The 27930-nt window shown below is 37.9% G+C and overlaps 1 protein-coding gene across 1 annotated transcript in view; it reads left to right on the plus strand.

The window, feature by feature from the left end:
- The window catches only part of LOC136836310 (protein abrupt-like), a 634746-nt gene extending 611052 nt beyond the window's left edge, over positions 1 to 23694 (plus strand). The window contains exon 8 of the mRNA XM_067100440.1: positions 11611 to 23694. Within this exon, the coding sequence (XP_066956541.1) occupies positions 11611 to 12518 (908 nt within the window). The 3' untranslated portion in view covers positions 12519 to 23694. The remainder of the gene's footprint in view (positions 1 to 11610) is intronic.
- The last annotated feature ends 4236 nt before the right edge of the window (positions 23695 to 27930 follow it).

Below are 27930 nucleotides of genomic sequence, written 5' to 3' on the forward strand. Positions count from 1 at the left end.
TATCGTTATAAGAAAATTTTGACCGATCTTAAAAAAGACAATACAGTCCGCATCGCAAAAGCTGATAATACGAATAGTATTGTAATTTTAGGTAAAGCTGACTGCATATCACTTATGCAAGCCTTACCGGATGATGGTTCTACTTACAAAAATCCCCTTGATCAAGTCACAAAAAATTTCAGTAGCACAGTGAAAAAATCCTTAAAGATAAAAAAAGAACTATTAGGTTAGTTGTCAGTAAAATTTCCCTCGTTACCTTACTTGTACGATTAGTAAATACGCACAAAGAAAATAATCCTATGCGGCCTATTATTAGCACCGTTTGCTCAGTTTCATATAAACTTTCAAAATATATTGCCAAGCTCTTGTCCCTGTTACTTGGAACTATCTCCGATTCTCACATATATAATTCACTAGAGTTAGTTGATAAATTAACAAAATCACTTTTTGCCCCCATTGATAGATTTGTTAGTTATGAGGTTTGTTCTCTTTTTACTAAAGTCCCTATAGATTCTATTTTAGAGTATCTTAGTAACGAACTAACCCATCATGAATTACCTCTACCTGTAAGTCATATTATTTCACTCACTAGGTTGTGCATTTGTGATTGTAAGTTGATATTCAACAAATATTTGGTATGGCAATGGCAACCGTTTATCCTCACTCCTCTCAAACTTGTACTATATGGAACTATTTTACCAGATATCATTTTAGCTGCTTTGCCTGCAGGTATTGATGTAAATGATTTACTCTCTAATTTGAATAACCAGGCATCATCCATTAAATTTACTTTAGAATTAGAAAAAGAAAATTGCCTCCCTTTTTTAGATGTTTTGATACATAGAGAACCATTTCAATGCAAATTCAGTATTTACAGGAAACCAACCAACAACTTAACTTATGTCCATTTCTGTTCAGGCCACCTCCTTAATAATAAAATATCCATTTTTTCTTCCATGTATTTACGAGCATTGCGCATTGTCAGTCCCCAGTATTTGGATCAAGAAATCGAATACATAAGAAAAATAGGGACAGGTTTATGTTACCCTTCACATATACTAGATATTTGCTATAATAAAAAGCCCACAAAAAGTTATATAGTGAAAGTAACATGGAAAAAGAAACACTTAAGAACATTCTTAGCATGCCTTATTTTAGTGGTTTTGAAACCAAAAAATCTTTGTTAAAATCTTTAAATGTCAACCTGGTTTTTTCCTGTAATAACACACTCTAAAAGGAAGGTTAATAAAAAATAGCCCAAAGGAAAGCAACATCTTAATATATATAAAATTCCATGCTTGGACTGTCATCTTCTCACATAGGTCAATTGAGTAAAGATTTAGAAGTGAGAATTGAACAGCATAAGTATATATTCTGTCAAAACTGGGCAAACATCCAATGCAATATTCATTCATTTAAGTGAAAACTCTCACAGGATAAATTGGGCTGACAGTTCAGTGATTGCCAGATCGAAAGATTTCTCATCACGAAATATTTTAGAATCTTCTATTATACAGCTTCCTTCCAGCTGCAATTTTAACCTTAGCCCTGGCATGTATTATTTGGACCCTTGTACTAGTAAAGTGTTCAAGAATGACCTGAAAGATAAAATCACTGACTTAATTACTAATTAGTTATCTTATATATATTTTCTGAGTATTCATTTGTTTGATAGCTTTTTGAACATTTTCCTTTTGCAAAACTTGTTATTGTCTACCAAAAAGAGATTATATTAAGTGTTGCATTTTTATAAACATATGTAATCAGCTTATTCATTCCAAGGTCATTTTTGGTGGTCAGTCTCTTCCCCTGTAAAATCCTTTAATTGACTCCTCCCTGCTTTTGAGACAGTTGGGCCTAATCTTTATTTAGTAAAAACCTCTCAGAGATTTACCTTCGTTTTGGTAGGTCCACTAATTCTTCAACTGTATTGGATTTCATATGCATCTGTTCCTGTATAATCCCCATCCTCAATTATATGACCTTTCTTGTAAACTTACTTTCAGTTTTCCGATCAGTCTGCTAGTAAAGGACCGTGTGTTAAAAAGCCTAGCAGCCACTCTGTTGGTTCACTTTCCCTTCATGGTATTTGCCTTTATATATTTATATATATATATATATATATATATATATATATATATATATATATATATATATATATATATATATATATATACATATAAAATGTATTAAGAAATAAAGTTCTCGGCAATGCTTCTTGCCCTTGGAAATTTAATCTAATACAGGCGTAAGAACATCAATGTTAAAATGCATAACATTTTCTGTATTATAAGCACTGCTTCGAGAGTTCTCTGTCCTTATAATTGGGCTGAGGAGTAAACGATACAGAAATAATAATAATGATAATAATAATAAGTATGGGCATCGAGGCAGAGTGGTTTAGCTCGTCGATGGACTGGTTAAGCAACATTGGGGCTAGTCAGTCGTTGGATGAGTGACTGCTCTCCTCGGCGTTGATTCCATGGGTAAGTTATATTTCCTCAGTCTACTCAGCTGTAAATGAGTACCTATTCCCGATGGGGTAGGGTCCAGCTATGGGTTAAATAGCAAAACTTAGCAATGATGGAAAGAAATTAAAGAATAAACGACAACGACGTAAATGGAATCTGTAACAACAGAGCTTCGTCCAGCAGCCAGGTATACAGCCCAGTCGAAGGGGAAGATGGTCAGGTACCTGGAGGTCGTCATCCAGCAACTGACCACCACAACGACAGTAACCAGCAACCAGAGACTGGAGCTACAGATGCAAACGAGAAGAAATGGACAAGAGAAGTAAATAAGGAAATATGGAGATGCTACATCAAAAGCAACCCAACAGAAAGAGGATACAGAAGAAGATTGGTCAACATCTGGAATGAGAGAAATAACACCCCTCAAACAGAACAGAGGCTGGCAGACCAAGTAAGAAACATAAAGAAAAGAACTGGCTCTCCACAACAGAAAGAGAAGAACTGGAAAGAGAAATAACACCCTGCAACGAAAGACAAGGACAAGAAACGACAGGAATGATGAGCTACCAAACAACGACACACGAGGAAATGCCAAAGATGTAACAGAGAGGTCGGAATTGGTGGAAAAGATCAGACTAGAGATGAAGCCAGCCAGGTACAGAAAGAACAAAGATCCCTCCACGAAAGCCTACAACACAAAGAAACTAAGGGAGGAAACAAGTGAAGTTAATGAAATAATGAGACTAATCCACACCACCAGTATCACAGAAACAAATAACCTGGCTTATGCAGGAGCAAGGCTAGTAGTAGAACTCATGGGGATACAAACACCAACACCACCATCACAACCAACCCAACAGAAACCAAAACAGCAACTGCCTTGGAAAAGGCGCCTGGAAAAACAAATCATGATGAGATCTGACTTGAGTAAACTGGAAGAGATGGAAGAAAAGAGGCTAAGAAGCAAGAAAACAAGAGAGGAACTGAGTGAGAAATACAAAGTACAGAGGAGAAGGGACTAAACAACGCAATAGAAGATGTAAAAAACAAAGTCTTTAAAACCAGAAAAGACTATATAGCTAAGAGATCCAACCAGTTCCTGACAACCAAGAACAGCATTGGGAGAACATATCAATCAAAACAAACCACCATGCGCTCAAAAATGGACGGATTCACAAGATCACGACAGAACACACCAACGAAAAAGAAAATGCCTTGAGTACAGAAAGACAAGAACAAGGCCCTAGAATATAAACAAGTAACCACCATGCGCTCAAATGGACTGGCCTATACAGAAAGACAAGAACAAGGTGCCCACCAACAAACAATTTGGAAGTTGCCAACAGGTATCATCAGTGAAAGGCTACACAACTACCTAGAGGATACAAACACCATCCCCTATCAACAGAAAGGATGCAGAAGGAAGTGTAGGGGCACAAAAGACCAGCTCTTGATAGACAAAATGGTAATGAAAAATAGTAAGAGAGGGAGAACTAACCTAAGCATGGCATGGATTGACTACAAGATAGCCTTCCTTCGACATGATACTGCACACATGGCTAATAGAATGTCTGAAAATATATGGGGCAGAGGAAAACACCATCAGCTTCCTAAGTAATACAATGCGCCACTGGAATACCATACTTACAAGCTCTGGGATAAGACTAGCAGAGGTTAACATCAGGAGAGGGATTTTTTAAGGCGGCTCACTGTTCCCACGACTCTTCATAGTAGCCATGATTCCCATGACAAAAGTACTGAAGAAGATGGATGCTGAGTACCAACTCAAGAAAGGAGGCAACAGAATTAACCATCTGATATTCATGGACGACATCAAGCTGTATGGTAAGAGCATCAAGGAAGTAGATACCCTAATCCAGACTGAAAGGATTGTATCTGGGGACATCAGGATGGAGTTTGGAATAGAAAATGTGCCTTGGTCAACATACAAAAAGGCAAAGTAACAACGACTTAATGGATAAAGCTACCAGACGGGAATAGCATCAAACACATAGATGAGACAGGATACAAATATCTGGGAATAATAGAAGAAGAGGATATAAAACACCAAGAGATGAAGGACACGATCAGGAAAGAATATATGCAGAGACCTAGGTGATATGCCCAAAACATGACAAAGTCCATACACACATGGGCAGTACCAGTAATTAGACACAGCACAGAAGTAGTGGAGTGTATGAAGGCTGAACTCCGCAGCATAGACCAGAAAACTATGAAACACATGACAATACACAAAGCACTACACCCAAGAGTAAATACCGACAGACTGTACATAACACAAAAGGAAGGGGAAGGGGGCTACTAAGCACAGAGGACTGCGTCAATATCGAGAGCAGAGTGCTGGGGCAATATCTGAAAATCAGTGAAGACGAGTGGTTAAGGAGTGCATGGGAAGAAGGACTGATAAAAGTAGACGAAGACCCAGAAATATACAGAGACAGGAGAATGAAAAATAGAACAGAGGAATGACAAAACAAACCAATGCACGGACAGTACATGAGACAGACTAAAGAACTGGCCAGCAATGAAACATGACAATTGCTACAGAGGGGAGAACTCAAGAAGGAAACAAAAGGAATGCTAACAGCGGCACAAGATCAGGCCCTAAGAACCAGATATGTTCAAAGAACAATAGATGGAAATAACATCTCACCCATATGCAGGAAGTGCAATATGAAAGACGAGACCATAAACCACATAGCAAGTGAATGTCCGGCGCTTGCACAGAACCAGCACAAAAAGAGGCATGATTCAGTTACAAAAGCCCTCCACTGGAGCCTGTGAAGAAACACCAGCTAGCTTGCAGTAATAAGTGGTACGAACACCAACCTTAGGGAGTGATAGAAAACGATCAGGCAAAGATCCTCAGGAACTATGATATCAGAACAGATAGAGTGATACGTGCCAATAGACCAGGCATGACGTTGATTATCAAAATCAAGAAGAAAGTATCACTCATTGATGTCGCAGTACCATGGGACACCAGAGTAGATGAGAAAGAAAGGGAAAAAATTGATAAGTATCATGACCTGAAAATCGAAATAAGAAGGTTATGGGATATGCCAGTGGAAATTGTACCCATAATCATAGGAACACTAGGCACGATCCCAAGATCCCTGGAAAGGAATCTGGGAAAACTAGATGCCGACGTAGCTCCAGGACTCATGCAGAGGAGTGTGCTACTAGAAACAGCGAACATAGTGAGAAAAGTGATGGACTCCTAAGGGGGCAGGATGAAACCCGGAACCCCACACTATAAAAACCACCCAGTCGAATAGCATGACTGTCATAGACAAGAAAAGTAATAATAATAATAATAATGATAAAAATAAAGAGTAACAAAAAGATATATATACAAAGATTATTGTGTATACAAGGACATGAAGTATTATTTGCGCTGAGATATATGTTTTTAACCAAATGAAGACTACATCAAAATTTTTATCCAAAAAGGCAGTTTGCATAGTTGTATGTTATGGATTTTAGTACTATTGTTTTTATTCATGTATACTATTATAAGTATATATATAGCCTATATATATACATTATGTTGTATATATAATATATATATATATATATATATATATATATATATATATATATAATATATATACATATGTGTGTGTGTTAAATATATATATATATATATATATATATATATATATATATATATATATATATATATATATATATATATATATACACATACATATGCATACATAGATATACATATATATATATGTATAAAAATGCTTGATTTGTGTATATGTATTTATGTACTCGTAATAGCCGCAATGACCTCTAAACTTTCCGATTTCTTTACACTTTTAGATACACTGAACCTTTAATTTCAAAAGAAAGTCAAATGAAACTTCGGCCAGAGAGTCTCTTAATGGCAAGCATGTCCAAAATGTGTGACAAAATGGAGGAGTCAGTGGTTTATTGTGGCTGTTAAAAGTATATATATGTCTGATTAAAGTAACCAGTATACACACACATACATAAATATGTATTGTCACGAAGTGGTCAAGCACCTGGTTATTACACAAATAATAAGACCAAAAAGTTACCTCACTTTGACCAGATACTTGAAACCTCATAACAAATATATTAAGACTGAATACTCTAAAGGTACAGTGATCCCATAAAACTTACTTATCACTTGAGAAAATCAATCTAACTTCATCAAGTCATGGGTGAGGTAACAACTAACAAGATATAAACAGACTAGTGGAAAATGGGCATCACCTCAACAAACACTATAACTGTTTCCCTGGCTCTATTTCACCTAGATATGTCTCAGGTGAACCAACAGATATATCACTTACCTTGTACACATTCATTAATTTCTCTAATTACTGGTGGTCAAAATGAAACACTGTGCTTTTAAATCTTTAAACAGACAAATTTATTTCTAAGTTCAAAAGTTGTGTGCAGAGTTCACAATCTGAAAAAAGATTTACTGTTATCTGACAACTGTGTAAGATTTAAGTATTTCTTAATCAAGTTTAATTCATAAAACTTTAATTTATTAAGAAAGCAGTTTGGTTAAGTAAGATTTAAACCATTAACTATCACTCAAGTTTTAAACATATACCTGATTAACTAACCTCAACACAAGTGTTCACCAAAATATTACTGTCTGGAATCCATATAAGTATTCTCTGAAATCTCAATAAGTATGCACTAACAAAATGTTAAGTAATCACCAGCACAAAACTTTGTAAACCACTAATTATAAAATTAGAGTAATATGATGACACAGACATATAAGAATGAAATATGCAAAAATGGAAATATACCAACAGCAATTTCACTAAGAGAAAAATATGTTTAAAGATTATATCAATCTTTCAAAAGATTACCTTCACTTTTAAAAAAGGTTAAACTTACATCTTTCTAAGATTTTCTCAAAGACAACACTGCCAAGTCACAATGACATACACAATGATATATAATTAGCAGCAAGACACATTAGAACTCACTATAAGAGATATTATCCACCTCTTATCAAAATAATAATTCTCTATCACAATAACAGCACAAAACATATCGTAAGAACCTTACCTTCTTCAACAGAAAATAGTAAAATACATTTTCACAATGCTTGCACAATATAAACACCTTAGATCACCTCTTACAAAATGTATACACTTCTTGGGTGAATTTAACAGAACTTTCACAAACAGGAAAGCAGCCAATATAACGCCCTTATATATGAATGGTATTTTTGAGAGAGAGACACCCTATTGCCAGCAGCCCCTGTTCCTGACTGACTGATTCTGTTTCAGTACTGCACTTTTATCTTTATGTCCTCCCAGAATACATGATACAAAAAGTGTACATACACTATACATACAGGTATACATGTACGGTATACATACAGGGAACTCTAAGGCTCAGAAGGAAATATGCCAGAGCTCTTATCAATGATTGACATCATCCACTCATTCAAACAGCTGACCAAACAGAAGGAAGTGCTTTTGGACCAAAACTGGCTCGCTGTTAGCATGTCAACTTCATCTCTCTCACTTACTCATTCTCTCTTTCTCAGATTATGAAAACATAATAGGCATAGGCCAAGATAATAAATTCAGAATAGGCACACAGAACAAATGCGTAACAGGCAGTTTGCCGATAGCTGTCACGATAACACAAGAGGCCTTTGCTGTTCTCCAAACACGACTTCTTTCACACCATCCACCTGTGTAAATATAGCGGGCAAACGACAATGATTAAAAAATATCTCTCCCTCTCCACAACACATTAACACTCAGTATACAGTTTTCATATACTGCACCATATATTAAACAAATGGAAAAAACATATCAAGATATTTTAAGATTACATGATACACAATTTATCTGTAAGAAAAAGACATTTTAAAATCACATCATCACAATAATGACAAATCTGCAAGCAAAACATCAAAATTTCCACAGAGATACATATTACACTTGTAGAATGATTTTATTTATTATAACACTTTATTATATATATATATATATATATATATATATATATATATATATATATATATAGAGAGAGAGAGAGAGAGAGAGAGAGAGAGAGAGAGAGAGAGAGAGAGAGAGAGATTCTGGTTAAAATCAACGGAGTAGTCAACCAGTTGTCCTTATCTGCTGCAGACTTCAAAGAACAGAGGAGAAAGATTGTCCAGCATCATACAAACAAATATGACCGCTTCTGAAGAGAGAGAGAGAGCTTTTGTTGCCAAGATAAAAAGAATGTAAAGCTGGAAGTGATGTCACAGTCAGTTCACAAACTATTTGCCTTTTATCGAACATCACCAAGCAGCAAATAATAAGTTACCTGCCATTTATGAGAGGAAACTTACTAGTCATGAAAAATAAAATTATGTTTACGTCTTGAAAAATATGACACCTACGTTTCCAGATGCTGGAACAGCTATCTGAATGAGTTTTTCATGCCACGGAAAAGCACTCTGAATACCTACAGTAGGTTGTTGGTAAATAAAGAATAGTTAGTTTGATCTACTCCTGTGCTTGTTATCTCTTTTGTATTACCTTTGCAGATCTATTTGAATGTGTATAATGAAGGAGATAAAAACGAAATCTGTTAATTTCAAACACTTGAGGCTCAAAGATGAGACTCTTGCTCCAGCAGTGCAGCAATTTGTATGGAGAAGATGGGTGGCCTAATGTCAAAAAAAGACTGGAAGGAATCGCGTTGGAACTTAACTTGATATGTTAGTTGGGAAGAGCAAGAGAAAAATAAAAAGAAATGAGAAAATAGGAAAAGAGTCGGAAGATAAAAAAAAGATGACAAAACAAAGAGGAAAAGGTAAGAGACGATACGTAAAGATACGTAAGAGGAAACTCAGTACGTTGATAGAAAGAGTAACTGGTGGCATGAAATGGAAAGAAAATGTTAATCCACGAAAGTAATTGAAGATCAAGAAAAAGAAGAAAAAAGTGACCGGACGACCGCGACCGGTCATTCTCTTACCCTTGTCATTTACCAATTCATTCACAAAAACAGTCATTTATGGTGTTACGTCAACCTCAACTTCAGGGGCACACAAGTTTCACTAAGCGTATACTTCCATGAAAATCCATTAGTATTCCAATATATTTTCAATAGAATTTCTCTGAAGATAAGTATATATATATATATATATATATATATATATATATATATATATATATATATATATATATATATATATTATATGTATATTTATGTATGTATGTATATATAAATTATATATATATATATATATATATATATATATATATATATATATATATATATATATATATATATATATATATATATATATATATATACTATATATATATATATATATATATACACACTGGGACAAGTGTGAATGAATGTTATTAATTGTCAGTTGTAGGTTATAAAGGTATATGGAAAACAGAAGATACCAGTTTTAAACGTTAGCAGAAACGGTGGTAATATGAAGGTGGAGTGTAAGATCTTACACGTCGCACACAGAGCAGGTGGAACAGGTGAGGGCTCACAATGGGGGGACTAAAATTGGTGGTAAAACCAGCCGTCCAGGGAGGCTAAAGTTGCAGCGTATTGAGTGAGTATTGAACCAAACGACTATTTTGTGAGGGTGACGTATGAGTTTTGAATGCAAGCGAATGAAGGAAATGTATGGTTGTGGGAAAGTTATGGAGAGGGATTGCGTGGTATCGTATACAGAACAGAAGGACTTAAGAGGGTCTCGCTGAAAGGGTGAAAGGAAAGACTGTAGACACTGAGCTTTCGTCTTCATGTCAAGACCTGTGTGGCGCCTCTTTATTTTACTGGGTTGTAAATCTCCTTTGGACACCGACAGTGCATTTTAGCTCAGCCAACCAAAGAACGCAGTTTACTTTCTCTTCTAGTGAAGCCATGGGTCAACAGTAGTTCTGAAAAAGAAGTCATTTTCAAGTTTCAGAAATTGTGAAAAATATTTGATAAAACAAATGATAAATAAAACTTCAGAAGAACAGAAAAACTAGACACATCAAGCTTTTTTTATCATTTTTACAGATTAATTCCATTATGTATAGTTACGAAGCTACAAGTATTTTAAATTGCACCATGATTTTATGGACACTGTATATATATATATATATATATATATATATATATATATATATATATATATATATATATATATATATATATATATACACTATATATTCATACATATATATTATGCACCCACCGAACATGCAACAGGAAGACAAATTGATATTCAACAGGTGATGGATTATAACATCTGTTTATAATGTGGTTCGGATTCCACAATAAGCTACCCCGTTGCTAAGAACATGGTTCTTAACAGTAAAACAAATTGTAATTCAACAGGTGAGCCCTGGAGAGCTTTAATCAGCTCAGTGGTCTAAAACTAAGCTATACGCTTACTTATGACGCTTAAGTAACTTCGTATATTGATAAACAAGATATGGGAGGCCTTAGTGCTTAGACATAATATTAATGAAAAACTACATAAATAAAATCAATAAAACTTAGCTGATGGTCAGAATATGGACAAAGGAAAGAGGTCATTGAGCGTATAGGTTCTTTTTCGGCCGCAGTCACAAAACCCAGCCTCTGTACACCACAATTTAGAAACAAAAACTAATTGTACCAAAATCCTTGCAGACCCACTGCAAGAGGAAATCAGGCTGTTTTAAGAATCCGCTTAAACTCCACTCCAAGAGGCCCGTTATATGTATAAATAAGTAGGGCGCTCAAGTACAACTAGAAGAATGTCTGAACAAAGCTGCTCTTCAGTCGTATGAAAAGAAAGTTTTACACGAGTGATACTTTTTACGATAATTGGTGACATTTTGAACACTCGGTTATCATATGTAAAAAAAAAGGAAATCTTATTCTAATAATACTTTTCAGAATGATGAGTATAATCTCCGTGCCCACAAATAGGTAAAACTTGACACTGTAATACTACATTATCTTTCTCTCACGCCGTTTCAAGTGTAGTATAGTTTATGTAAAAGAAAAAACATAATATTAGAAAGAACATAACATTTAACACGGCAGCCAGTCAAAATTTCCAGTATTATTGTTTGATTAATAGAGAATTTATCATTTTCAGGTCGACCCCGATTCGACTTCTACAGAGTACGAGCCACTGACCCTCGTCCATGTCACTTGTGTGGCAAGATCTATAAAAATGCCCATACTCTGCGGACCCACATGGAGGATAAGCATTCGAACTGTAACGGATTTCGGTGTGTGCTCTGTGGAACAGTAGCTAAATCGAGGAATTCTCTCCACTCACACATGAGTCGCCAGCATCGTGGCATAAGCACTAAAGACCTGCCACTTCTACCCATGCCAGCTCCTTGGGATCCGGAAATGGCTGCCAAGTACATCCAGATGGTTGGAGGCGTCGGGGAAGTTGTCAGGCAAAATTATCGTCGACCAGAACGCGAGCGAGACAATAATTCTGGCAGTGACAACGGTTCATCTACCACAACTACATCCAGGGACCGGGAAGCCAACAACACACCCACATCACAAGAGAACGGTGGCTATTTTCTCAAGTCAGATATTGGGGTCAGAGATCTAGAAGATGGTATGAAGGAAAGGCGACCATATGATGCCATCAGTCGACACCTAGATCTCTATCCAGGGCCCAAACCTGTGGGGGCTTCTTTGCTTGACACCTATCTCCAAATGATGCGTGCCTCAGGTGTGGACTTGACATCATCAGCTATGGATAGTTTGCCAGATGAGCGCAAGCTTTTGCACCCACGACCTCTTGGAGGTGGTGTGTTGGACTTAACCCGACCTGACTTGATACGTGGCAGCGCATCACCTCGAGACGATGACCATGGTGGACATGGCTCTGATGATTTCAGCGACGAGGAGCTGGGTAGTGTAAATATGGATGGAAGGGGCCCACGTAGGTTAGGTGGTGGTGCCACAGTCGTTACCGTCACGCCTCGCTCACCTGAACCCTCAGATAACGAGGATGATGCAAAGTGGGCAGTGCAGTAGTGAACCGCCATCTCCCACACACACACAGCCGTGCAGTGTCACACAGCAATCACAGCAGTGGTACAAATAACACAGTGGATGCAACTAAAAGATGTTTGTTTAGGGCAGTGTGACCTAGTGTCTATGAGAGTTTTTACCCCTGTCACCTGTAATCTGCCTAAACTGTGCCCTGAGCCCTTATTTTATCATATTCACTTCCTTATTATTACTTCTTATGACTTTTTAACCATATTACACCACTTGTGCCATGACAGCTTTGGTACTTCTACCTCACGTCTTCTCTTTGGCTATGCAACGTAAAATTTACCGTGTAACATATTCATATCTTATTTTCATCTCTATAAAGCAATGAAATATTAATATTTGATATCTTGTGGCCTATAATACCCTTAAAATGTATCTTACATTTTCATTGAAACATACTCTTTCTTTTAAATCTATTCACATACCTCACAAGACCACAGTGATGCATCGAGAACTAGCATCACAATTCAATACATATCTCTTTCTACTTTATCTATGTAGAGCTAGCAATATTCCTTATTCTCTTAATGTTTTGTACTCCTTAATCTGTATGAAATAAGAATTAACTTCAGTGTGTGCTCCAATCTAACCCATGTCATCACATCACTATTTCACCAAGCAATTTCCCCTTTTCATTCCCAATTTGACTTTACTGCCATCACTACACACACACATATATATGTATGTATATATATATATATATGTATATATATCAGAAGGGCGAGGGCAAAAGGCAGAGTGCACATCGCCAGCAGTTGTCAGTTCTCAGGGACTCATCGGGCTTCAATCCCTCCTGTACATACTTTTTCTCACTCAGGCCGATGGTGACTTTTGGGTGTTTGCTCCTCATGAGATAACTACACAAATGCATGCCCCCAAACACACGATGCTCTTGTTGTTCATCCACATACACGCACCAGGGATATATTGTATATTGTGCATGACTTGAAACTTTTCTGTGGCCGCCTCACTGTTATGGTAAACCAGTTGGTGCCCTACTTTGGTGCTTATATTTTTGGGACTAAGATATATAAGATTTCTCCTCTTAAGATGAAGAAGCATGATATATTAATGAACTTATGTCGACTTGTGCTCTCTATGTCAAAAGATATACTTCTCTCTCTCTCTCTCTCTCTCTCTCTCTCTCTCTCTCTCTCTCTCTCTCTCTCTCTCTCTCTCTCTCTCTCTCTCTCTCTCTCTCTCTCTAATAAAAGTGCAAAGTTATGAAGCTATTAACCTTTTGCAAATTTTGTCAACACATGCACCAATGGGCGCCCAGAGTTGCCATATCTTATTGTTAACAATCACTGTATTCTAAATGCGGCATCATCTTGCTTATTTGTCAGATCACTCATTATTATTATTATTATTATTATTATTATTATTATTATTATTATTATTATTATTATTATCTCTGAGCAAAAACACTCAGGTACAACATATTGGTGCATATTGTAGCTCCATTTGGCATCATCACTCTCAGCATTCCTTCTAGCCGCATATATATGAATATATATCAGTTTTATTTTTAGGCATCATATACACAGGGATGGAACCATGACCTAACGCCCGTAGTTTCCTTTCCTTTTCTTTCTCACTTTGATTTAATAAGGCCATATGAACTAAGCAGTGTGTCATCTTTCATTGCACTGAACTAAAATATTTCACAGCTAAGAATGCTTAAGTTTTTCTGCTGTTTCAGCACATTGCTTAATCTGTGGCTTTAATCATAAATGTCTATTGTCTACGACTATTAAAAGTTTCTGTTTCTACTTCATGCTACTTCTATTATTATGTTCTGAATTTGGTTTGTGTCTGTGAATTCTCCGTCCAGCCAGGGTAAAATCCCCAACCGTACAGACGGCTGGAGTTTGAAGTCTCTGCTGAGTACAAATTTGTCACGGCTGAGACTAATGAAACTACCCGTCTTGATCTCAGTGTAAATAACCAGACAAATGAGTCCTCTCTTCCTCATCCTCCTCCTTCTCAGTCCTCTATAAAAAAAATATTTACTGATAGTCAGGTAGTATTTCAGGTATCAGATCCCATATTGTTATTTTTGTAATGTGTTTACACAAGGTTCTCAGCCATTCCAGTCGTATGGTAAACTGCTCTGTCCAAGTCATATTGTCAGCATTTTAAGTGCAACTAGTCAAGGGTTCAGTAACAGAAAACACATTTGGTGTGCTTTTAGGATGCACTTCCACTATGCTTAGCAGGTTCAGTAAATAAGCGATAATCTGTATATTAACCTATAGATATATATAACACATGGCCTGCGCGGCAGTAGAAACTGTAGTGTCTACCTCATAGTTGTAGCAGGTATTGTTGTGGTGACTGACTGTGTTGAGTACTGTAGCCATAGGGTGTGGCTACTGTGCTTGCTTGAGCATTTTGCTCATGCTTACTAAAGCACTTTGCTTGTGCTTGCATGGACTTCTTGCTCTTGTTCACATAGGCACTGTAGCAATACTTGGGCGGGCATTTTTAGAGGCATTTGCCTAACCATTACCGCAACAGTCATATAGCCACTGTAAGGATAGGGTTGATGTTTGTTTGTGGTGATGGGGATGGTGATGCAGAAGTGGTGTGATGCCTGCACGGTGGCAGTCTTGCCCCCCAACACAGTGTGTCCTCAGTGTTAGGCTAGTGTAGTGTAGCCCATAGCCATATTGTTAATGTAGGTAAGGCACAGGTACAGTAGTTTGTTGTTGTTTGTTGCAGCAGCGATGGTGATGATGATGATGACGATGTGGTCCGAATTACTGACACAAGCCGTGATGCGAAGGGGTGATAGGATAGGTGCATGTGTGTGAGTTTGCATATGCACCATGGTTCAAAATAAATACAATAACTGTTGGGAAGTCGCCTATATGCACGCATGTATGCACAAAGAAGCCCACTGATGCACATCCTCGGATGCAAACAAGTAGGATTGTGAGTTAAACGGATGAAAACTGTAGAGAAAGTTATCTCCTTACCCTTCATTGAGGGGAGACATTTTTATGCAGCCAATAGTGTACTTTTTCTGTATTTTCCAGGACTCCAGAGAGTCTTCATCATTAAGTTTTCTAAGTTTTTTATATATAATCTATGCAAGAGACAGAGATGGCAAATCATGGTGGTGCTGTGTGTCAAAGGCGGCAGTCCCACAGTATGTGAGTGAGGTCAGGGTAGGTCAAGATGTAATCATGACCAGCCTGCCATGTTCTCAGCAATACTAGTTAGCCCAGCTCGCGCCTGGCCTCTGCCCGTACCATATAGCCAGTAATGATCCCATGACCGTTGTTTAACCCCCAACCTTGCTGCCACGTCTCTCGGAGTGCTCTTTTCCTCTGAGGGAGTGGGAGCGCGCAACCCAACAGTATTTTCTGCCAAGGAGTATTGATCCATACCGTAACCTTACAGTGAGCAACCACGTCTTTCCATAGAAGTATTAATTCTAGACTAATAACAGAGGCTGGGGCGGTGCTGTGGCAGCCATGATGGTGCTGGGGTAGGCTATAGTTCTCCCCCAGAAAAATAGGAAAAAATGCTCTCTCTTTTTCTCTCTCTCTTTTGGGGATGATCAAGGTGACAACAAAGCAGATAACATTTGTGTCTGTAACCTATAGAAAATGACATAGCAAATAAGTTATATTAATGGTTCTATATAAGGTAATTCATAGGCCTACGTATCTTCTAGGTTGGTAATGGCAAGCTAAGAGAGCCAAGGTTTGGTTTGTAAGAGCAGCAAAAGATGGCTCTGCACAGTTGTATGATGAAAGAATGAATTCTAAACCAAGTTATTTTTTCCCTGTATTGTAGTGAGGATCACCATTTTACATACGAATTACTATTTCTAAGTTATGATAAGTTGCGTACTTCTTAAGTTATGATCATACAAGTTTAGTGTAACATTTTTTTATCTCATAATTGTTGGTATCAATTGTTATTTTTACCGAATTAGCAACATTGCTTATTTTCGTAGTTAAGTTTGCAAGTTCCTAGTTTTTAGAAGTGTCAAGCTCGAGGGAACTCACAGGGGAACTGCGTCTCTTGCTCAAGGAACGTTTCATTTTAGTCAGTTCCTCATAATTCGTCACTTTGTAACTTCTGACTAACTTTCCATTTCATTATAGCGAATTATATTAAGTATAAGACTAATGTATACAGAAGTTGATTCAATCGAGATATATATATATATATATATATATATATATATATATATATATATATATATATATATATATATATATATATCTCGAGGAATTCTAAAAGGATTTGATTATGCAATAAGGATGCTGTTCCCCTGCTTTCCCTTACCCGGTGATTGTTGTCCGAATTTTTTGCAGCTTCATTACTTATAATTTGCTACATGACTAGGTCCTTTTTGGGCCACCAAGATAACTGACGTGCCAAGCATCCACTGTTAATAGTTTCAAAACATTTTCTCATGAAATTATCTTCGCTATTTTGTCTGGATTCACACGACCAGCAGAATGAACAAGATTTTGTCAAGTCGGGAGGGCCTCCTGCGGTAGTTGACGGATCACGTGCTTCAAAAGCGATCCCAAGATAGAACTTGTAGTTAACGCAACCTCTTTCATCTCTTCATTAAAAGAGATTTCCCTTGACTTTTCTCAAAACCAGTAGAATTCTCCTCTTCTTCTTGAAGCAATGACGCAGGAAGCCTTCCCGCCAACTGCTCAATATTCCTGCACAGTAGAGGCATTTGGTACCCTCACTGCTTCTATCTTGGCATGTTTTTAGTTAAGGTATTTCGAAATTCTTAGGGACGTTCAAACAACTAGACAAAGCAAGCCTTGACAGGAAGCCCTAGGGCACCTTTGAATACTCAGTTACCTGAACTAAGTCACTGATTTTACAATTATTAAGTTCATTTTCATTACTCATGAATTGTCCTAACAGTGCTCAATCCCCGGTGATATATAGGCATATGTGGATACTGTGCAGTGTGTTGAGCAAATATAAAAGTGGTACTGTGCAGTGAAAAAGTGTGAGCGCACCTTTGGACGGTGCTTTGCAACTTGGAAGATATGGCACAGGTAGAGAAAATGGAAGATAAAGATGACTGTGCATCAGATAGGAAAGTTGCTGCACATCTAGTACAATTGTGTGCAGACATAGCGCCGTTCTGTGCGTTACTAGTAACTCTGTGGGCAATTAGGCAGCAGTCTCAAGATTTTGAAATGGAGACTTTATTATCCGAATTCAATCACTAGACGAATTATACGATGCTAGACCATTTTTTTTAATTATTTTAATTCATTTTTTAATCTTGTTCTTAGGGTAAATGTGAACTAAGTCAATCACAGTAATGCAAGTGCCATGAAGTTTGTCTACAAACATTTAAAAGAAAGAAATGAGAAAGGCTGTTCACTTCCAGTGAAAATGGTGTTCAGTGCTGGAGAAGAAGCTGGGTGGGTGTGCTGTTACTTTCCAGGACAAAATTATTATTATATCTAAGATGGCGCTTTACTCTCGGTATAGGAGATGTAAACTAATACAAATAGTCATAGAAGTACTGTAATAGACCTGTAATTTAAGCCTCTCTTTCAGATGAATGAAAGCATTGTTCTTCTGCTGCAAATGTGGTTGAAAGCAATCCATTAGAGTCTTAGGAAGAAGTTTGTTATTCCTTCTCTCTTGTACACTGTATTGTTTTTCTTTGTAAGAAGTAAAGAAACATGGGAGGAGACTGATTGACAGAAGTGGTGCTACGAGTTCATATTCATTATTAGCAGGAAACAATGGTTTTGAAACATTCCTGGACGTGAGATTTCAAAAGTTGCAGTTCTGAATTTATATTAAAGTGTACAATGTGATGTTTTGACATGTCTGCTGGCAATTGAAAGGTTATGTAGTAGATGATTCTCAACAAGTAAATAAGAGGAGAGAGACGTACATTAGATGTATAATATGTTTATAATAACTTGTAAAATTTGGAATATCTGCGTTCAATAATTGTGACTGGCAACGATCGCCAATGTAAAACGGACTGTACACAAATGCCCCAGAAAAGTTATTGTCATGACCATTTTTTTACAGGAAGTCTAACATGAATTGTGAGTGACATTAAGTTTTCAACCATTTGGAATGTCTAATTTCTCATTTGAAAATACTGAAAAGCAAAAGTTTTAACTGAGGAAACATGTTATTTTAGTTCTTGGTTATGCAAAGATACTCGTTGTTTCAAAATAGTGAAAATTAAAAGCTGAGAAAAACTTAACAAGCTTTCTTCGACTCTTGGTACATGTGCCACGATTAGTTAGAGGCAAATAATTTCCTGTTTTATATACAAAACTCTTAGGATGGACCTGGGCAAACGGCAAAGTGCTTCATTTGTAAAGTCGTAAGCGATCTTGAAGTGTCTCAGGAAAAGGAAAAATCAGCTTATCTTTTCCAAAAAATATCAGGCTCAGGAGATTCAAGCGAATCAGTTAAAAGTAAACGGTCACTTTCTTACGCTTCCATTTAGCCTGATTATTTAGTAGAGATGGAATGTTTCTCTTCTCTCCAATGCTTCAAAAGTTACTTATTTCATTATTTAGGAGAGTCATTTATCTTATGCTTCACATCATTGTGCCGAACTGATGCTTTGGTATGTAGTTCATCCTTCCCGTTCTTATTCTGTTACTACTGAATCAAAGATTAGCAAGATGGGCATTCTGAATGACGGTCCCTAGATCTGCCTTCCAGATCATTGTCTTTCACATCAGCAAACAGATGAAGAGGGCTTGCTGCTTCTAGCACAGAAAAAGAATAAGCTACATGACTTGAAAACATATCTGTCGAGAAGTAATGCACTTCATTCCTTAAGCAGTTTAGTATTCTATTACCATTTGTTTTCATCCTTTAGATAATGAATATGGCGCAATCGACATCGCCGTGAAGATAAAACGGAATTTAGAGGCGCTAAGTGCTGAAGATGTTCTCGAAGGTGGTTTTCATGACTCTTGTCTTCGGCGTGCCTCAAAATTTGGTTCTAATTATTATTCTCTAAAGCTTTATTTCATCGAGATACTTTCTGTTTACAATTTTCGACTTCTTGATCAGAATCTGGACATGCAGTTAATTTTCCTTGACACATCCCTGGCATCTTATGAGGCTCTCTAGTCAGGCCAATAGACTCTTTGAATCCCATTTCAAAATCTTGAAGGATTTTGTGTGTAGATGAAACTAGATCAGTGCAGAACGTGTGCTGGTGTCCCGGTGAACTCTTAATTTTTCCCTGTGATTGATATTATTTCCAACGGTGACACTGGTTGCTGCTACGCTCGCCGGTGACGTAGTGACTGGCCTTGCCGATGGTGTCGATGACTTGCTGCGTCTGTCTGTGACTGACAGGCAAAAGGGTAAAAGCAAACCTAGGCAACAATTCCCAGATATCGGGGACACTGCTTACAGGAGTCTTGCTGCAAGGACCCTCATCTCACGAGACCCTCACGCTTATCTTAAACATTTTCTTTCGCCATGGCCACACTCACAATATTTAGCATAGGAAAAGATTACATAAAAAACTATTGTGGAAGTTTGATTGAAAAAGTCTTAGCTGTAGTCAATGATGATGATAATGGTAAACATGTATAGGAGTAGTACGTTGTCCCACTGATAATATAAACTACTGCTTTTAGCAAACTTGCTCCCGAAAGGAAAGGTATTGAAAGGAAAGGATAGGACACAGAAAAAAGAAATAGTGGAAAAGACAGAATTCTGCAAGCAATGTCGCCTGTGCCATAACCCAAATCATCTACCTCTTACCATAACCTGGTACCTCATGATCCAGAAAACAGCAGCAGTCCGTTTAGTAGTTCATAGCTCCTAAAAGTGAAGATATAGCCCAGTTCCCAGCGCTCTTCCCACTCGTGTCCATGAGTAGCCTCTAGTTTTTCATCCAACGTAGCCGTATCTAGATAGAGAGAGAGAGAGGGTCCAGGACCGCAGTAATAGGTCCTGGATTCCTTGCCGAGTGACCCTCAGCCAACCTCTGCCTTCCCGAGTGTATCATATGAGACAATGCAGCCAAAAGTAAATCAGTGCTTCATTCATCATAGTGCCATATCTTTGAGGCATATTTCCATGTTTATGTTTTTGCATCCCATACACCCTCACGAGACCCAAAGACGTGTGTTTTGGTCTGTATCTTGATTGTACCTTTATCCATTAAGCAATCTTCATAGTTCTCTCACCACGATACTCAGAAATTGCATTATTTGTCCATAATAGAAATCATCTAATGACGTCTGAAAGTCATATGATATAATCCTGCCTTTGTAACTAACTACACAGTTTTACAGTATCCTTGAACCATCCATATTGCCAAGTTTTCTATCCCAGATGATATTATCAATATATTTCCAAGTGAATCTGCAGTCCCCTTTTATGCCTTTCCCGCTGTGTAAAAAAATGAAATCTGGGTTGTCGGTCTCTGAAAGGCTCCTGAAAGAAAGTTGATCAAAGCAAAACTGATGTACTTGGCCGTTTTGATTGTCGCTGTTCATCGTCACTGAATGAGTTCGCAGAAGAAGACCAGACCTTTTCAGAGATCAGACCCAGGTTCCTTGTTGACTTTGTTATGAGGTGAAGCATGCTATGTATATATAGCGCTTTTATTGAGGATATCGCTACTGATCATTAGTCATCGGAGAACGACCCGATCTCGTCTTGAACAATAGTTGAATGAAAATACCGGGACACCAGCTTGTGTAAAAAATGTAAAAAAATAAAATTAAAAAAAAAATAAAGTACGCCAATTGATAAATGTATACTGCCGATGGATCATTTGAGTGAAAAGTTGAAGAGAATTATTGGAAGTTACAGAGATCAAAGATAATGTATTTGAAGATTTTGGAGTATTTCCAGTTTCGTTCAGCAACTTCAATTTCTTTGTCATCACTCAACATTCATCGTGAAGCGATATTCAGAAAGTGTTTCATCACTATCCTTGACGATTCAGCTGAGCTTCACAAATGAATTTGAACCAAATGAGAAGACTTGACCTCAGATGACCAAACTGGCAGCATCTAGCATCTCCCATAACCCACCAGCCCCCTCAGATAACTTCTAATTTTCCTTTTTAATTCTTCGCTGTTGATTACTTCAACTTTTGGCCCAGTTCGAAAATTAGTTTTTGCTAGAATTTTTCTTGCAGTAGTGATGCTGATCTCATTCTACGTTTTATTCGCCCTTCCGTCGATAAATGATTATATGTCACATAAGATATCACTGGTTCAAGTCTGTTTAAAAAAAAAAAAAATTCTTATTACCTCACTATTTTATATATTCATGTCACGGGAGTGATTGAGATAAGTGGATTTTTTTTTCTCTGTTGACAATGACTTCCAGTTCATCTTATCAATAGCAATGCTTTAGTCAGAATAATCACTTTTCCGGTTTATTCAGCCGCTATGTTGCATAACATTCCTTCTGCATTCTGAATTCCATAAGCTCTGCCTTTGACGCGATATGCAAAGATTTTATTTTTTTCACTGGTGTTCTTAATTCAGTATCATGGCGGGATTTTGTTTTTGTCAACATTATCCTTTTTTTTTTTCTCTCGTACAGACTCTTTCCTTGATTTATATTCGTTCCTCCTTCTGATAATCCCGCGTTCTCATAGTTAATTCCCCTCTCTTTTATCCTGAAGATGCTTTCATCGAAATCTTTTCTCTTTTCCCGTGTTGTTTTCAGACAAATCTACGCCTACCCATTCCTTCCAACCTACAGTATACCTCCTACCTCTCAAAATCAGACTTTCTAACTGTCTAATCATATCTCTGTCTACCATACTTAATCTAATCATATCTCTATCTGCCATACCTTATCCCATGTGAATCCTTCCTCCCATTAACCCAACCCGGAATATTTTGCTATCCTTCCTCTCTACCCAGCCCCCTTTTCCCCACTAAACCTGCTGGATCATTTTTCTGATGCACCCATGCACTTATTTTTCGAAGGTATGGCCAAGTCTGAGTTTTTTCGTGAATGTGAAAGGTCGTACTTTAATTAGTTCAATCAGCCGATGTGTAGCTTTAAGGAACTTGTGACTCGACTAGCCATTGGAAGCCTTTTTTCATCTGTTATTGAAGATTTAGGCACCAGTGACATCTAAAAACAGGTGCCCATGATACGTTATCGAAATACACGACTAGTGGATGCATGGTGAAGGTGCAGAAATTGAGAAATAGCTGGCTTCGCCTGCCAGAGCCTGCTTACATTCCAGTATCCAAGCAATGACGCTTCAACGTGAACGTTTTTCTGTATTCAGAGGTGTCACGTAATGAAGGCATCAGAATGTTACATTTCGTAAAAGAGGCTATTGAATGGGAAAAGACTGCCAACGACTGGTTCAGTCACCGATTACCACCAGCCCCGGAGTCTCACTCAAGAAGGCAAAAACCTGCATTAAATCTGTTGGAAGTAGTAATATTGAAGAGTCCAGGTTATTTTTACATGAAATTGACTGTAAATATACAATAATCATATACTTACATAGAATAAATCTATTCTATTTTGTAGATAGAGAATAATATAATTTCTAAAACAAACCTATGCAATTGAAGTGTAAAGAGATCTTTTTAATGCATGACCTCGGCTTTGCAAACTCTAATAAACATAAAATTGAAGAGCTTACAACTTTCGACAGACACTTGGGTTTTTGAGCCTATAGTTGTGGGTAACAGGCCTCCAATAGCCAGGCCTATCATCAAGGCTTACCTTATTGCTGCCTTCTGGCTTTAAACAACCACCGACTGTACTATGCACATCAAATAAGAAGTATGTATGACGATACATACATACATATATATAATATATATACATATATATATATATATATATATATATATATATATATAAATTGTTTTATCCCTTTTATTTCCTTGCTAACCTCTATATAGTAGCAACTCCATGCTAAGAATATATATATGTGATACATTCACCATTTCCTTAACTTAGCCTATTGCATATTGGTTGTCCTGTTACCTGACAACAGCATCAACACAAATGTATCTGTTAATGGGTATTGCTATAAACATGTTGAAATAATTATTAATATAACCATGAATGTTGGCATCAGGTAGACCAGTGGCAAATGCTGTGTAGTTTTGTATGATCAGTGCTTCCACAAAAATAAAAAAAGGTAATATGATATTCTTCTTATTAACCTCCCCACTGAGTTATCTTGGCTATTTGTTTCTTGTTACACATCTTCGTCTTATAATCCATTTGCCCATATCTTTATTACGATGGTTTCCTCTTCTGTACAAGATGAATCAAGATAGCCTGTTCAGAAATGGTAAGAGTGCTGTAGTAGCTGCTTCAAAGGGAGATGATGATAAAACCATTCTTTTAAACTGAACTGACCGCGTTTTTTATTCGTTACATTTACAAAAAAAAAAAATGCCAAATTCAAACATTTTTCAAGTTCACAGTATACAAACCTCCTATTTTACTTACATCATAGTGAGCGGGACGCTTCTGTGCATGTCAAGAATCAGGTTAGCAATCGAGGACTGAAGTTTTCAGCCTTCCATTCTGGCGAATAACCCCAAAAGAAAGCGCCCGCCATTCACGGGTCTCTTATTGATGGGAAGAAGGTACGCGGTTCCGAGAACCCAGTCGAAGAGACAGAGATACAAGATTTTCATTAAACAATACGGGTGTATGGATAAGGAAAATGCGAATTATTTCCGATCTGGGTAATTGTATGACTGATTTCTCCCCCAAAAACGGGAGCATACTGTCTCCTACTGGCTGTCTTTTGTTTTCCATTTTAACCATAATTAATTATGTTGGTTTCTATTTTTAACTCCGTATTTGCAGCAACTTTCCTACATCCGTCACAAATCGTGGCCAGTTTTCTTAAGTCGTGGTTCAGTCTACTTGTTCCTTTCTCTATCTTAGGAATGATTTTTTGAAATTTACGCTGTCAAGGCAAGCACTGGGGTACTTTCGACCCTTGAGACAATAAGCCAGTGAAAAGGGGGAGGTGGAGTGGCTGGACAGCAAGCCTGTCTTCTTAACGAAGAATGCTTCGTCAAACCTTTTTCGTTATTAATCAGTCGTTTGATTCACCAACCGCCAACCCCACCCCCATTTTTACTGATGGCGAGATTATTCTGTTTAGCAACGCAAGTACCAAATTCTTGTGTTGATTGTCAGTTTTACGTTTAGGAATAAACTAATAAAAAAAGCAGTACGCACTAGTTGATACTTATAAAAAATGAAGTAAATTAATATTTGCGTATTTCATCTATTATAGACAGTTGTGACTGGACAGCAAGACAGAGATTCAGAAAATAAAGATGAAGTACAAGGATCTAAAGGTAAAACTTGGAGACAACCCCACAGTTGCAAAAAGAAGTACTAGTTATACGGTAGAGGTTGGACAGCAATATTGAAGAAATAAAGCAGGAATGAAGGTAAAGTAAAAGACCAAAAAATGGTTGCAGCTAGGACCCGAAGAGACTCTGCAAACACCTTTTAATAATGCATACAGCGCACTACGTGAGGGGCACTGACGGCACTGGGACCACAAGGAAAGATGCACTCTAATTAGGAAGTGGTGCATTGGGACCAGATACTAGCTGCATTCGGACCATGATACATGGCACATTCAGACTAGTGTTGCTGCATTGAGGCAATGGTGCATTTAGTCCATAAACCACTGTTAGTCCTACAAAGCTTGTAACTTTTCTTGAATAAATATCTCCACTAGATACCATTACAATTACTAACAGGACCTCATTAAAACTGGATGGTATCTAGCGGAGTTATTTATTCAAGAAACGTTACAAGCTTTGTAGGACTAACAGTGGTTTATGGACTAAATGCACCATTGCCTCAATGCAGCAACACTAGTCTGAATGTGTCCGAATGCACCTAGTATCTGGTCCCAATGCACCACTTCATAATTAGAGTGCATCTTTCCTTGTGGTCCCAATGCACTAACTTAATTCACATAACATCTGCTCTTTGGGGAACTATATAGGTATCTATATTCACTTTGCAGGATTATTTTCTTCGATATAGTGAATCATTTACAAAGTCTGAATACAGTAAGAATATTACAAAACCAATAAATACATTATGCTATGAGAAGATTAAAACTAACCATTTAAAATGCATTATTCCTTATGGCCCCAGTGCACCAACTTCATTCACTTAACACCTGTTCTTTGAGTGACTATACAGGTAACTATATATATATATATATATATATATATATATATATATATATATATATATATATATATATATATATATATATATATATATATATATCACTTCACTTCAGGATAATTTTATTTGATAAAGTGAATCATTTACAAAAGTCTGAATAAAAATAGAATATTATAAAACCAACAAACATTATGCTATGAGGGAGAAGTTTAAAACTTTACTCCTTGCTACTAAGGGATTCAGAGCTGACGAAACAGTTTTTCAGCAACACATTTTTATCAAAGCATCGGATAAAGGTGAAAGTTGGGAAGTGTATACTTTATAACCCTACATAATTTTTGCAAGTATTATTTAGTACCTAAGTTCGATAGTTTTGATATTTATAGAGTAAAATGAAGTCGCCAATGCCGGAACCGAGAAAATCACAGACAAGGATCCCAGAACAATTTGTGACGTAAACATATGACGTCATGAGGCTCCACCCATCCACCAGGTAGGCGGTGAATGGACATGCTTACACAGTCTAGGCTAAAACAAACAAATTCGATAATGGCCAGCAGGATATGGAATTGTCCCCATGGTTGCAAGGCTACATTTGTGCTATGGCTTGCCACTTTGTACACAAGTGATAAGACCCGTGGCAAGATTTACTGTAGCGTGAATAGGTAATCATTTCTATAGTGGGTAATAGTCATTTGGCCACCCCAGAAGTGTGGGGAGGAGCTTTTAGACAATCCGAGGCCAAGAGAGACAAGGTCTACCCAATTGGGTGGAGCCACCTCCCACTAGGGGTAACTACGTAGGCGATGACGTATCTTATAAGAGGTACCTACTCAAGGTCCATTTTTTAATTTTCTTCACGGCAATTCACCTGCTGACACAATAGAGAGGTAGCAAAGCTCTGCCTACATGGGGGATTTGGGGGGAAGTGAGCAGACCTTCTCTTTCTCTTGGCCTTGAGACAATCCCGTCATTTTGAGGAGGAATACTGGAAGTTGGACAATGTCCATGAGAACATGGAACCAGTCATCATTGACATCATCGCTAGCGACGATGAGGGCGGGGGTGATGACCTTGTAAGGACTGGGGTTTGAGTGACATAGTGGCTGGGTGTTTACTGGTTTATTGGTGGTTCCTTACTGAGAAAGAAAAGAGATGCTCTTGTTGTCTTGTCCACTCCGATGGACGACGAACACACGCACACACACATTTGGAAGAGACGGCGTCAGGCTCTTACAAATACTCTCCCCCCAAGACGTGGGTAACGTCTGATTAATCAGGCCGGCTGTGGAGATGACTGCTCAGGCAGAGGGTGCGGTGCGGTTGTGTTTTGAAGAGACGGCGTCGGAACGACAGGCTCTTACAATACTCCCCCCAAAAAGCGAGGCATCGATGCGGAAATTGTCTTGCCGACAATTGTAGTTGGCTCGAAGGGCTTGGGCTAGGGGCGGGTAGGAGGCTGAAGGGCGGTGCTGGCAGGCAGGAGCTCGAGGAGGACGGGAGTGGGTTGAAGGGTGACGTCGGATGATCCTTCGGTGGCCAGCTCGAGGGCTGAAGGATGATGGCGGCTGATCCTTGGTAGCCAGCTCGAGAGGGGCGGCAGCAGGCTGAAGGATGACGTTGGCTGGTCCTTCGTTGGTCAGCTCGTCCAGTACAAGTGCGGGGGCGGCTTCAGTTTTCCTGGAGGAGGCATCCAGGGCTCCGGTGGTGGGGTGGGTCATCTCGGAGGGTCGGACTTCTACTGAGAACTCAGGAACGGCGGGAAGCAGCGAGGCGGCGAAGGGTCTGTCGGTGCTTGGGTCGTCATCTTGGGTCGGCCGGGTCCTTCGGGTCACTCCGGGGTCACCGGTGTAAGGACTGGGGTTTGAGTGACATAGTGGCTGGGTGTTTACTGGTTTATTGGTGGTTCCTTACTGAGAAAGAAAACGAGATGCTCTTGTTGTCTTGTCCACTCCGATGGACGGCGAACACACACGTACACACACACGTTTGGAAGAGATGGCGTCAGGCTCATACAACCTCTTCCTCATGAGTGACGATGAAGACATTTTGTAAATAAATTATATATAGTGTTAGACATTTTATTTGTACATCTAAAACATATTTATTAAAACACAATGATTATAACAATATGTTCCTAATTCAAACTGATTTCAATATATTTTCCTTTCAATGCATATCAATATAAAACATGTTACATTTG

Source organism: Macrobrachium rosenbergii, chromosome 4 (assembly GCF_040412425.1).
Source record: "Macrobrachium rosenbergii isolate ZJJX-2024 chromosome 4, ASM4041242v1, whole genome shotgun sequence".
NCBI lineage: Eukaryota > Metazoa > Arthropoda > Malacostraca > Decapoda > Palaemonidae > Macrobrachium > Macrobrachium rosenbergii.